We start from the raw sequence: 14743 nt of genomic DNA on the forward strand, positions 1-14743 counted from the left end.
ATGCATAAATGATCATTTAAGCATATTTAAGCATATCTGAAATGCTGTTCTAAGTTTTGTTCCTTTGATTAACCAGTTGCTGCTTGTGCTAACCTGCTTCCTTGGTAGTTAAAGATTCTGTATCTGGTTGAAAGCACAGATGCGGTAACACTCAACAAATAACGCATTTAAAAAGCAATATTTGGTCACATTTCAATTGAGAAGTGTAAACACACCCACCTGTTTTTCTCTACTATTTACGACAATTAGACTTCCTCCTCTTCTCTGGCAGTATGATTCATTCTCCTGTGAACTTCTGTCATGTAATTCATAGTAACATTTGGATCCTGCCCTCAGCCATCCTACAGGACAGCTATATCCTGAAAGGGTTGTATATCATTTAGTTTCATGATGAAAATAAAGTTTACTGCAGTCTCGTGTAACTTAGAAGGGTTCAATTAAAAATGTCTTCAGAGCCAAAGATACAAAAAAGACAGAATGAGAGAAAATCTTTCTCAGCTGTACTTTGTGTTGTCATCTTTGATCCTTCTTTATCAAAAAAATTACAACTACAGTTAAAAATTTATTACTTTAGCTGATTATTCAAATAAAACTTTCAATCAGTCTCTGATCCTCTTTTGTTTTACTTTGTTTTGTCATTTTCTTGAAATTTACACAAGAAATAGAAGCTGTGTTGTTGTTATCTGTTGGGGACTGAACATTTTTTAAAATGCATTGGATACCAAAGAAACTACAGGTTAACATCAAGTAAATATAGTTAAATTACATAAATCGATTGTCAAAACTGCACTAATCATACACTTTAAACTCTCTTTCAGTCAAATTATATTTTAAAGTATCATTGTTAAAAGTCACTGTTTTAAAAAAAGACATTTCTAAACCTTTCTGAGTTGCACTTCGTGTCGTCATCATCTTCTTAGTCGATTTAACATAAACTGAAATGTATTGAAAACCAAAGTTAACACATATACAAATCAAGTAAATATTGCTGATTTACATAAATTGATGGTCAAAATCTTGTGTAAAGCAGAAACCGTAAAACCTCTTTCAGTCTTCATCAAAGAAATTAAACATCCATTTTAAACAGTTGATTGTTAAGTGATTTTTTTTAAACAAATAGATACATGAGTTTCCAAACCTTTCTTTGTTGTACTTTGTGTTGTCATCTTTTTTAGAGTTGCTAAAAAAAGAATAGAAACTCTAAATGGGTTATTGGTTATTTGACATATATTAAAAATAATTTAATCATCATTTAATTTAAATCATTAAATATCAAATAAAACACAGGTAAACATCAAATAAATATTCTTAAATTGTGTAAATAATTATATTATTATAAAAATTTAAACTGTAGTTGAACATTTCAGTTCTAAAATTGATGGATAATGACACAAAGTAACTTCAAAAACTTCATTAAAAAAAAGTCTTGTCTTGAGATTTAACATTTACCAAATTGAAATTAATTGAAATTAAGTGCTCTCTCTCTGTCACACACACACACACACACACACACACACACACACACACACACACACACACACACACACACACACACCACAAGTGTCACTGATTTATATAACTGTCCATTTTTGAATTTTGGTGTTGTAGCGGCAGTAAGTTTGTATTTCTTACAAGTGTGGCATTTGGCAAAGCATTGTGCCTTTCTATTTGTACTATTGGTCTTTAAATCTTCCTCTATAACCCCTTTTTTACTGCCTTGTCATACTATAGCACATATAATGTAATAGGCGAAATAACATGAATAGAAATTTATAAATAAACAGATAAAAGAAACACCTGAACAAGAAGAGTCTATAGAGAACGTGTTTAGCACAACAGTGCATTCAACTCATAATTCTAATTTCAAAAGCTGCCAGACAGGACTGGATTTAAAAAATAAATAAAAATAAAACTAGTTTTAAACATTTGATTCTTAAAACTGACTGTCTAAATGAATAAATAAATGTATTTCCAAACCTTTCTCTGTTGCACTTTTTGTTGTCATCATCATTACATTTGCTGGAAAAAGAATGGAAATTGTACTTTGGTTGTCTGCTGGTGATATAACATTTGTTAAAATTAAAACCAAAGAAAATGCAGATAAACGTCAAATAAATATCCCTAAATAAACATAAATTGATCATCCAAATGTCATGCAAAGCATAAACTGTAAAATCTATTTCGCTCCTCATCAAAAATATAATTGTATTTAAACATTTAAATGTTAAAAATGTAGGCTCTTTTAAACACACACACATGCACCAAACCCCAACGAGACAGGAAACACTAATAAACATACAGTGGCATGCAATACATAACCTCCAATACCTTTGTGATTACACTTCACCAAACAGCTTATCTCTGTAGTTAAGTATTTGATTGTTAAAACTTTAGGTAAAAAAAGAGCTTCCTAACCTTTCTTTGTTGTACTTGGTATTGTCATCTTATTTGCATTTTCTGAAAAAGAGCATTGAAATTGTACTCAGGTTTTCTGTCGGCGACTTGACATTATTCATTCATTATGAAAGTGCATTAAAAAGCCAGGAAAACACAGGTCAATATAAAATAAATAATCTTACATTACATATACTGATCATCAAAATATCATGCAAAGCATAAACTGTAAAACCTGTTTCAGTCCTCATCAAAAATATAATTAGTTAAACATTTAAATGTTAAAACTGATTATAACAAAAAAAAATTACCTTTTAGAACTTTCTTTGTTGTACTTTGTGCTGTCATCTTGTTTACAGTTGCTGAAAAACACAATGAAAATTGTACTTTGGTTGTCTGCTGGTGACTTAAAATTTACTAAAATGCACTAAACCAAAGAAAATGTTGATCAGTACCAAATTAATATCCTTGCATTGCATATAATGATTATCAAAATAGCCTGCAAAACATAAACACCTCTTTCATTTTTCATCATAAAATTACAATTACAGCTAAACATTTCATTCTTAAAAGTGATTGCTTAAGAAATTTAAATGAATGAGCTTCTAAACCTTTTTCAGTTGTACTTTGTGTTGACATCTTGTTTACACTCTCTGGAAAAGAAGTGGAAGTTGTTCTTGAGTTTTCTGTGGATGACTTAATGTTGTTCGCTACCCCCCCCCACACACACACCAAAAGAAACCCCAAAGAGACAGGAAACACTAATAAACATACAGTGCCATGCAATACATAACCTCCAATACCTTTGTGATTACACTTCACCAAACAGCTTATCTCTGTAGTTAAGTATTTGATTGTTAAAACTTTAGGTCAAAAAGAGCTTCCTAACCTTTCTCTGTTGTACTTGGTGTTGTCATCTTATTTGCATTTTCTGAAAAAGAGCATTGAAATTGTACTGTCGGCGACTTGACATTATTCATTCATTATGAAAGTGCATTAAAAAGCCGGGAAAACACAGGTCAATATAAAATAAATAATCTTACATTACATATACTGATCATCAAAATATCATGCAAAGCATAAACTGTAAAACCTGTTTCAGTCCTCATCAAAAATAAAAATTGGTTAAACATTTAAATGTTAAAACTGATTATAACAAAAAAATTATAATTACCTTTTAAAACTTTCTTTGTTGTACTTTGTGCTGTCATCTTGTTTACAGTTGCTGAAAAAAGAATTGAAATTGTACTTTGGTTGTCTGCTGGTGACTTAAAATTTATATATTATTATAAATTATATTATAATATACAATTATTATAAATATTATTTATAATATATTTTATATATATATTATGTATAATATATTATAAAATATATATTATATATATGTTATTCATTTATTATGAAAATGCATTGAAAAGCCAGGAAAGCATATGTCCTTACATTACATATACTAATCATCAAAATGGCATGCAAAGTGTATACTGTAAAATCTCTTTTGGTCTTCATAGAAAAAAGAGCTTACAGCCAATGTTCCCTCAAACTTTTTTATGTAACTGAACGAACACACAAACTCGCTGAGCGGTTTGAAGCCTCAACAACTGCTTATAGGTATACTTCAACATCTGATTGTTAAAAATGAAGGTAAACAAGCCTTTCTCGGTTGTAGTTTCCGTTGTAAGATGGCTATGTAAAGTACTGGTCTGCTCTGACTGCATGGTTGCTGAGATACCTGAGGAAAACAGTAAATAACAGGCAGATCAACCTTAAAATTACAGTTTTTAAAGTTTAAAAAGTTGATTTTGTGTTTGTCCGTTCACACAAATGTAAGTTTTGAATATTTTCTTTCCTGTCCCTGTTATTGTCTATACTGGGAAATGGTAATCACCAGGTTGTTTGAATATCTTGAACAAAATAGTGTTACAGCTCAAATGTTTCATTTTGTCATTTAATTTTCAGCACTGTACCTCTAGCAGAACATTTTGAAAAGTAATAAGCGCTAAATGTGAAAAAACATGGGGGGGGTTGAGCTGTTAATGAAATGCCAAATTATTCTTCCAAATATATAAGGTGAACAACACAAAAACACAAGTGTTGGACTTTGGTCTTTATAGAAAACAGTTAAGCCTCACCGCGACTGACAATTACAGTCAACATCAAGACAAAACAAGCTCCCAGAGCTGCTGCGATGACTCTGGAATGGCTCCTTTTGGCAGATGAACGGTTCATTCGAGTGTGTTGACCTGTAGAGACAAAATGCATTATCTATTACCAAGTGAGATAATAGATAATTGTATCTATTATCTCACCACACTATTTATATTCCTATGAGTAGACACATCAAAGATGAACAGCAATCAGCTGTGGCAGCTCCTTGTGATTAAAGTAGCAGCCAAAAGTGACTTTTTTCATTTAATCAGTAAGAAGAGCAACATTTGGGTCCAAGTGGTTCCGTATCACACTTGATGGGCCCACATCCTCATTTTAGGTTTGACAACATTTTTAACAGATAAAAGGTTTACACATAAATTACGCTGCAGTTTGGGGAAAACATTGAAGGGGCCTGGCAGATACCCAATAATCCGACGGTAATCCGATTACTTTTTTCAAGTAACGAGTAAAGTAAGGGATTACTATTGCAAAAACGGTAATTCGATTACCGTTGCTTTTCCGTAAGCAAGCTGCGTTACTGCGTTACTAAAACCGTGATTTCTTTGCGAGAATGTCTCATGACAGTGACGTAAGCGAGTGCGACGTTCGTGACAACAGCTGTGTGCAGATCAACAATGGATCACATATCGATTGTGGGAGAGAGTATGAGCGTGCAGCGTTTAAAGCGTGGAAGTACTGACCTTACTTTGAGTTTGATTCCATAAAAAGTGACAAAAACATTAGTGTCCGCTGTGCGTGGGAAGAAAACTTCTTTTTACAGCGAAAAAATCCCTAAACTTCCAACAAGCACCGAGTAGCTACGACGTAATGGGAAACTCACAGAGAAACTCGCGGATTCTTCCACTGACCGCGGCACACCTGCACCAGGGTAAACCTCCGCCTACCCCACTCCTGCTTTACAGGTGAAAATAGAGCAACAGGACCGCTGAGTCTTTGATGTTATTTATTTTCTGCTGTGTTTTACTTGCATCTCTGTGAAAGACTGAGTGTAAACACAAAACATATTTTATTTTATGTGCTGGAATGTGCAGAAAATAGGTTTAAATATTAAACAAATTTCTTCAAGTCAGAGAATGTTGCATATAATTAATTTTTTTAAAAGCTTAAAACTTTTAACTTTTAAAACAAGTTTTAAAAAGAGACTTTTCCATTTGATTACATTTTGTATGATGGATTATGTAGAAAAAGTAGAATTGGGCTTAAAGATCTATCGCTTTATCACCTATTCAGGTTGTAAATCGGGTTTTTGAAAAGTAACTAAGTAACTAAGTAATTAATTACTTTTGAAAATAAGTAATCAGTAAAGTAACAGGATTACTTTTTGGGGGATGTAATCAGTAATTAGTTACTGATTACTTTTTTCAAGTAACTTGACCAACACTGCCAAAGAAGGCATCCCCTAGAAGCAGTAATAACTGTGGGGCACAAAGGTCAAAGACCTCTGCAGTAATCAGTGTTGGTCAAGTTACTTGAAAAAAGTAATCAGTATCTAATTACAAACAATTAAAAACGAGACATGAACATGATTCTGAGCAGGAGTACGAGTGTAAAACTGCGAACAGAATCAAGCAGTACCTGGAATCTGACCTGACATGGGGAGAGGGAAACAGACAAACCCACAATGAACAGAGGGAGGCAGAGGACTTAAATACACAGCAGGGTAATGAGGGAAGTGGAAACACCTGGGGAGACACAGCTGACCCAAATGATCATGACACCACAAGGAAAAGTAAAACTAAGCACAATGAACATAGAAACAAGACTTTTAAAACATGGAGAGACATGAACTTGGACACGCAAGCTTAACACAAGAGACAGGGAGAGCGAACAAGAGAAGGAGAAGATGTTTGTAGCTTATTTTAGGATGTAGAAGTATAGTAGAGACACTGACACTGCCCTGGATGTAATATAGGCCTAAACGTGACATAAACTTAGGTGTAGACTTGTAAGAGACCCTCCCCCACCTTGAGCTGTGAAAACAGGACAAAGAGAAGCTAAAGCTGAGTACAGTGTTGCCAACTTAGCGACTTTGTCGCTATATTTAGTGAGTTTTCAGACCCCTTAGCGACTTTTTTTCTAAAGAAAGTTGCTAAAAAAAGACGTGAAAGCATGTATCGCTTTTACTCTCAACAAGCAGCAGGTGCTGTAACACAGTCAGTTCTTCTTTTACTCTTTTACTCTTATGCTGTTTTGTGGATCACAAGGTTTAAAACTACTTATAAACACACACACACACAAAGTAACTCCACCAGAGTGCCTATTTTGGGTCACTTTTGCCGGTCCAAGCCCGGGTAAAGGAGCAGGGTTGGAATTGTGACATTAAAAAAAACCAATAATTGCTAAAAGAAATTTAATTTGTAGTTCTAAATAAACTCTAAATGCATTTAGGACGTTTTTTACTCACTTTATGTCTCTTCCACGATGTTATTTCTCTCTCCAACAACATAGGTTACAATTAGATTAGCATGACCAATTATGCAAATTAGGCGATGACGTCATTTAGCGACTTCTAGGACAACCAATAGCGATTTTCCTTACTGAGGAGTTGGCAACACTGGCTGAGTGGAAATTCCCCAGGAGATACCTGGGTGTGGGTGTCAGTGCAGTGTTTGAAACTGGATAACTTTGGTCTGGAAGGGAAATGCACTTTTATGATCCACAAGAAGTTCCGTACGCAGAGGTACATATACATATATACACATGCACTTACACACAGGTACGTGCACACGTACTCGCACGCACACAAACATACAAACACAGTGTTTAGTTTTATGGCACATCGTATAGGGCTTAGAATGGGGGTCACTTCTATAAAACTGTGTGCAACAGCAAAGGAGTTGAGATCTGCTGATGAATTCCAGGGTCCTGTACATCTCCCTTCTAGAAGCTGTATTAATAAGTGTGGATGAATAAAAGTGTTGTGAATTGACTACTGAGTCCCGGTGTTGTCTCTGGAGGCCTGAGGAATCCAAGAACCAGGGTGAAACTGTTCAGAGGTAACAGTTTTGATGCCAAAACCCGGGACATTTTTGCTCTGAGATCGCGCGAACGAAGCGAACAGAGAGCCGCCTAACTCATCTGAAAAGGTAAGCACCACCTGTTTATTCGAAGTGTGCCTATTGGATGAATGCTAAATTATCTGTTTGCCAAGTTGAGCGTATCCCAGTGTAAATTCACTCAGTAGAATAAATAGGTGGTTAAAAGTTTGTCTTAGTCCGTTACAGCAGGAGACGTTTGTCAAGAATTTCAGGTTGATGTTTAGCCTACTGTAAGAAAATTGGGGTTAGAGGCCTTGTCACCGGCTAAAGGCCGCGTGTGTGTTCTGGGCTTGGCTGCTCCACAGGTCTTTGTGGACGGGAGGACTGGGTACCGTCTGGAAACCCTTAAAAATAACGTGGGTTAGAGTCCCGGACGCAGTCTGCATAAACGGAGGATGTTTGTGGCGTAAGTGCGGAGTGTCTGCTGCAAAGAGAGTGTGTGCAACTCAGCGCATTTGAGTTTTATAGGATTTTGTGTTTTTGTGGAAATCCGTTGTCGGGGTGGTGGAAAGTGGACAGGATTGGTTTAAGATTGTGTTTTTGTGGTGTGTGTGGAAAATGTGACCGGAGGCCAACTAATTGTTGTAAATTGTGAGTTTATTGGGGGGTATAATTTGATTGCGTTTTGGGAAAAAGAGAAACTGCGGTTAGACGCCGTGTTGCAGTTTAAGTAATTTGTACCGTGATCTGAAGATTGTGGGCCCATTGTTCTGGTGTGGTTGAGGTCTAAAAGAGCGGACCGCACCCACTCTGTGTGCTGATTGGGGCATTGTCCTGAATCGGCAGAGGAGGAAGTGCCTCAAAGCGAGCTGTGAAGGAGACTGCCTAAGGGGGCGGACTTATAGGCGGGATGAAGGAGGAGCAACAAGGAGGAGCTAGGAGGGTACAGAGGAGAGCAACGGCGACATCTGGTGGTAAGTATTCAATTCAATTCAATTCAATTTTATTTATATAGCGCCAAATCACAACATAAGTCGCCTCTGGTGGTGGGTGGTCTTGCTGAATTGCATGGATGTGGTTACTTCATAACTGGATTTAGCAGAGAGACGACTGGTTGGATAAACATAGCAGACCAGATTGTCGGCCAGTGAGAAAACTGCTAGTAAGTTCGTATGGTATTCAGTTTCTTGTGTAGCTCTTTGTCTGATGTGCTGACAGAAAAGAAGTGGTGGTGTGCGATACTGCATATTTTGGTGTCAAACCGATACCGATACTTTTAAATAAAAAAGGTTGACACTCAATGAATTGCTAATATTTAATTTTATTATTAAATAGTGTTATTAAAGAGTTAAAACCCAGGACATAATTAGGACAAAGTTGTTGTTGGTGGTGATGTGTACAGCTGGCAGCGGGAGGGCTGCAGCCGTTGAATGTAATGTTACAGCAACCGTGTGATTTTTGTAAGAGTAAATGATGCTGCGAAGCATGAAAATGCCATTGGGTCTGCCGTGATGGTTTCGTTTAGTATTTTTTTCTAAAAATAAAAGTGCACCAAAACCAGTAAAAAATTTTAAAATGAGTACTGTTGAGAAACTATAATACAAAAATTACAATTAAAATTCTCAACAACAAAAACAACAGGTGAAAATATAATTATCATGTAAACAACTGAACAACCCCCATCTCTGGCGCTGTCCCAGAAGCGGCGAGTCCGGCGACTAGGCTGTTTCGTCTTTGCCGAAAGCACAGCATTGGAAACAAGAGCAGAACTTAAAGTAAAGAATTGATCTCACTAGGCCAGTATTGATCTGATACCAATACTGACTTAGTATCGATACAATCGATATTTGGATTGATTGTCCCACCACTAATGAGAAGGTGATTGCAAGAAAATGGAAGGATGGGTAAAATTATGTTACTCTTGTAAAAAAAGCTGTGTTAAAGACCTTCTCCAAATGTGTTCACACGAGAACGGACGAGAACAAACTGTGTTCGCACGAAAACGAGAATGAACAGCTTCTAGAATTGGGGGATCATATATAGATAAGAACCAGAAGGAGCGTGTTTGGAGGTGTGGTCCCACTCCTGAAATTCAGATACTTTATCTCTAAATAAGGTTTCAAAGGAGACTTCATAATCATATTAACATAAAAAATTTCAAAAGCATCTTAAGCTAATTAAGCTATTTTAGGCGTTGAATGTGAAAGTCAGCATTCATTGCTGCACCACAAAATTTTCAATGCTTACCATTTTCCTGTAACCCAGGACTGATGGAGCAGTCTTCATGTTCTTGAATCTCCACTTGGCTTTTCTCTTCACCATCCACTCGGACTCCTTTGCTATATCTCACATGTGTTGCAACTTGAGTACCTGTGGACATTTTGGGAGAACTAAAAGCCTCAACCATCTGCTTCCGCCTCTGTCACGCAGCTGTTTCAAGAGATGAGCATGAAGGAAGTAGCAGCTAACCACAAACACAAGCACACCCGCAAAACATATGCACTACTATTATGTATTTACAGACGCTCACTTACTCTCTGTCAGTTAAATATTGTAAGGAGTATAGAATGTAATAAATTATTTATTTCTTATTTGGAAAGGCCTTGCCATTTTTGTTGACTTTAAGGCTTTGTGTACCACAGTCGCACAGATGTGATAATATGGTCTGTGATGTGCTGCAGCATGAGCATGTTTGCAGACTTCAGACTGGTCACTGAAGATGTCAGTCTTGCTGTTGTTTTATAGATAAAAAGAACATAGAATTGTAGCACGGCTGCTGTTTTTATATTTGAGTCAAATGATGATTAGTGTCATGAATATCAATAATAAATAAAGCAAAATTGCTAAATGGTGTTTAAAAATGCTGTAGTTTATTCTCTTTTGCTGTTATCTGATCTGAAACTTGCAGATACGTGACACAACAGACTAATGTGGCCTTATGAGCTACAAATAAACTTGATAAAGTTTAATGCTTTTAATGTTACTGTCTCACATCTGATCAGAGACTTTGTGGCTTGAATGCGTCAAAGAGCTGATCACAGAAACCACTTCCTTCTTCATGAGGTACACAGCAACTAATTTCCTACTCAGCATTTGAAACTGAGTCATCACAGACAGCAGGAATTGTGCAGTCAGCGGGTGTAGTTAGAAGTCTTTTGTTAAGTTCTGTTAAAGAAAAACATTTATTCACATTACTGCTTCCACTTTTGGTGGTAACCTGGTGTGAGCTAACTCCCCAGAGAGACGTCATAACGTTAATAAGATTGATTCCTGTTGGCAGAGTCTAATTCAGATTTTAGGTGTGCTGTGAATCAGATGACACAGCCTATTATGACATCAATAATGCACATCAGGTTGACTGCAATTCTTTGTATGGGAACGGCATACCACGCCCCCGCCACACACTGATGTACACTGGTAGTGTCAGACTCCACACCCACCACTAGAGGGTGCCCTGGAGGAGTTAAGTTGGTAGGGTGAGCCACTTGGTTGCACTGCATACCTTAATGCTGGAGCTGGCTAATGCTGAAGTTGGGATCTGGAGCCGATGATTGACATGAAGTAATGAAGGGCCTTCTGGAGAGTGCATCTGGATTTTGGTGGCTTTTCCAGGTAGGTATATTACTTGGAAATCACAGTTCTACAGTGTGAGATTATTATATTATCTTATGCCACGTTGTACCCCTAATTAAAGATTGTGAAATTATTATGTAGCTTTAGTTTGCATTATTCTCCTGACTTAAAGGAAAACGACTACATTTATTAAACTGATTTGTATTACATTAGACTGCTGATTTATGGTGAATGAATAATATTGTTTATGATGCATTATACTGCTGAGTTATAAGAAATACTATTTTCAGAGAATCATGGCCTTATTTGTCTGATTAGAAGAGAACAGAGCATACCGTAGAGGTTTTCTGCCCCATCTCATCAGGAGGAGATAAAACAGGTGGGGTAAGCCTCTTTAATGGTTTGCCTATAATCCATGCACAATTTAGGACTCTCTTCTTTTTTCATCATCACAATTGCCTGCATGGCTTGGTACAGAAGCAGGGGGAAGGAATATTGAGCTCAGGAGTAGGGATGGGTATCGAAAACCGGTTCTTGTTGAGAACCGGTTCCCACTGTTTCAATTCCTTGAAATTGTTTGGCATTTTTGCAAACGATTCGCTTATCGATTCCAGTCGCCCCGAATGATGTCACCACGTTGCGGAGCATCATTTACCTGGCAGGAAACATGGCGGCTCAAACGCTCAAAACTTTGGTTATACTTTACGAGAATAGATGACAACAGGGCAACTTGCAATACTTAGGTAGATATTTCATTTAAGGCAGGAAACACTACGAAACACTACGAATATGCAAAAGCATTTGCTCACAAAACACGCGATGACCTTAAATGAATGTCGTGTTTTTAATTCCGCTCCAGACTCGTGAATCTCAACCCAGCAGCAGCGGTAACGTTTGCACGTCCTCTCCTGTTAATGCGGCAGGTAAATAATCAACAGTGCATATTATGTTAGCGCGATCTGCCTTATTACAAACCTGCCATTACTGTGCATTTAGGTGACCATGATGAGACAGACAGAGTCTGTGGCTCAGATGCTGGCAGTTCTCGCTGCAGTCTACCGTTAGCGTCTCCTTTCAGGCCAGGATAGACGAATGTCACCGAGCAGTGACTCAGTTTGTGGTCAAAGGTTTGCACCCATTTGCCACAGAAGATGCCCCCGATTTTCATTAAGTGAATGTGTTTAATTGTAGGCAGGGACATTACTGGATATTCTTGTGTAATTGCTACAGAATAATTTATGTTATACTTTGTTATTGCTACAGAAGAATATTTATTTTATTATTTTACATTTACAATGTTTTTCCTGGGGACCCTGTGACACCCCATTGAAGAGCCGTAGGCTGGATCTCTTAAGATCTCACTGCTGGGTTTGTAAGGCCATGTTACTCCTAAATTTCTACCTTGTTCAAAAAGAAGATATAAAACAAAGTTTTAAGCTATTCGACCTTAGTGTTCTCCTTAATTAAAAAAAAAAAAAAGAATCGATAAGAGAATCAATAAAGAATCGAATCGTTAAACAGAATCGAAAATGGAATTGGAATCGTGAAAATCTTATCAATACCCATCCCTACTCAGGAGCTACTGGAATGCTGGTGGATGAGGCTTTATTCCTGTCAAGACTTTGTCTTGGGCACTATCTGAAGTGCCCCAGCCAAAACACCTCACCTTAAGGAGACAGGTAGGTAGCTTTCTCCAAGCTAGAGGAGGAGCTCCGGTGGAGGCCATGGCTCACCCCCAACTACAGACGCATTTTTCTTGGGACTCGTTTAGCTCTGGGGGGGGGTCCCCGGAGATGCTATGCTACTTCACCTGCTGCTTCACCTGCTCTTGTGCTACCTAAACTACAAGTGGGAGGTCTTCGTTTAACTTCAGATACACATTCCTCGCTGGAGCCACAGCACAGCAAAATCGACAGTGCAAATTAACACTGAGAGTGTTAAATTTAACACTAGAAAAGTGTCTATATGTGTCCACTCTTTTGAGTGTTAAATTAACACTTTTCAAAGTGTTATATTTTTAACAATGACCTAGTATTATTTTAACACTGTACAGAGTTAAAGATTAACACTGACTAACACTGACCAGTGTCAACAATATTCTACACTGGTGTTAAGTGTTAAAAAATTAACACCAAATAGTGTAGGTAGTACTTTACACTAGCCCTGGTGTTTAAAAATTTAACACTGAATAGTGTTGATTTTCTAACACTAACACTAGTGTCAGTCAAATCATCAATACTGCCAGATTACAATAAATAATCTCTGATATCTCTACTGCTACAATTAATTAGAAGGTATTCACAGCTGCACACACTCTACCCATAAAAAAAACAAAAACAAAACAAGTGTTCAAAAATACTTTGTATTCAAACAGCAGATACACCACAAATAAACAGTGCATAACGATATACAAAACTACAATATTGGACAATCTACATTTTCTCATTAGTGTCATTTAAAAACTGCCCATTGTAAGGTCTATAATACACCACATTATCTACACGGATCAGTGCAACAGCATCCAGTTTATCCTCAATAACAAATGCATTTAAGTGACAATTGATCATTTCTTCAGTCTCTAAATTATTTAGATCATGCACAAGCAGCTTTAAATACATCAAAACACACACACAAGAAAACATGCTCTACAGGTTCAACTATTTTCCATTTTTGCTCAAAATGTCTCATCCTTTAGATTCTGTTAAGATATGAGAATGGATTTTCAAGCTGATCAAAACATTCAACTTTATCCGAGGTTTCTCTTGATGACAAACATTCAACAACAGATTGTTTTTCATGTGTTTGTATGTCATTAACCCTTTCCTCCAATGAACCAACTAACACTACTTTCAGAACTCCTGAGGATTGTAGTTGAGAAATAACAGTCCTGTACATGTCTAGTATTTGCCTGTCTTGAGATTAACTACATTTACAAGCTGTGAAACAGAGGTTCCATCATAAGGTGCAGGCTCAAAATAAAAATTACTGATGACCTCTGAGTCAACAAAGTCTCCATGAGCTTGGGAGAGGTGCTGCTTGTCAAAGAGATGAACATCTAGGCTCTCCACAGGTCAAACGTAAAAACTTCCCTGCGTACAAACCATGCTGGAACTTGACATGTCTAAATAACACTGAGCAACTTGTGTGGTGTATCTTGCAAAAGTAACAGATGAACATTTCCGGTCCTTTTCGGTCATAGTCGATGTCTTTAGACTGTACTGTGAAGAATTCTTGCTCTGAATTCCCTGACCCGAGGACTCTCCTTCACGCTGCCAACATCAATGCCATACACGGTGGTCTGGATGAATGTGTAGAAGTTGTGCAATGCCTCGTCATAGGACACAGCAAATACAAAATGTGCCTTGAAAAGCTCATCAAAAGCTGCAACTCCTGTCTGCGTCACACAGGGAATGACTTTTTGATCTAGGACAATGTAGAAACTCTGGGTGATGTTCTTTCTTTCTCCAACACACAGGAGGAATGGTTGAGTGATGCCAGCCTTAAGAAAAGTCTCCATGTTACCTCCCAGAAACCAAATGATTCACATTAAACAAAATTGGTAATCTGATGTTGAGTGGCAGCATTGCTGCCTAAAATTAAGACAATATTAAAATGTTTACGTATAC

The 14743-nt window shown here is 37.1% G+C and overlaps 1 protein-coding gene across 1 annotated transcript in view; it reads right to left on the reverse strand.

Annotated features, from left to right (window-relative positions):
• The window catches only part of LOC120746566 (C-type lectin domain family 10 member A-like), a 29499-nt gene that overhangs the window by 4026 nt on the left and 10730 nt on the right, over nt 1-14743 (reverse strand). Inside the window, exons 6-10 of the mRNA XM_040051990.1 lie at nt 3006-3047; nt 2706-2756; nt 2416-2457; nt 882-935; nt 220-359 (exon numbers count right to left, since the gene is read on the reverse strand). Of these exons, the coding sequence (XP_039907924.1) occupies nt 220-359; nt 882-935; nt 2416-2457; nt 2706-2756; nt 3006-3047 (329 nt within the window). The remainder of the gene's footprint in view (nt 1-219; nt 360-881; nt 936-2415; nt 2458-2705; nt 2757-3005; nt 3048-14743) is intronic.

Source organism: Simochromis diagramma, unplaced genomic scaffold (assembly GCF_900408965.1).
Source record: "Simochromis diagramma unplaced genomic scaffold, fSimDia1.1 OVJJ01000171.1, whole genome shotgun sequence".
NCBI classification, from domain to species: Eukaryota; Metazoa; Chordata; class Actinopteri; order Cichliformes; family Cichlidae; genus Simochromis; species Simochromis diagramma.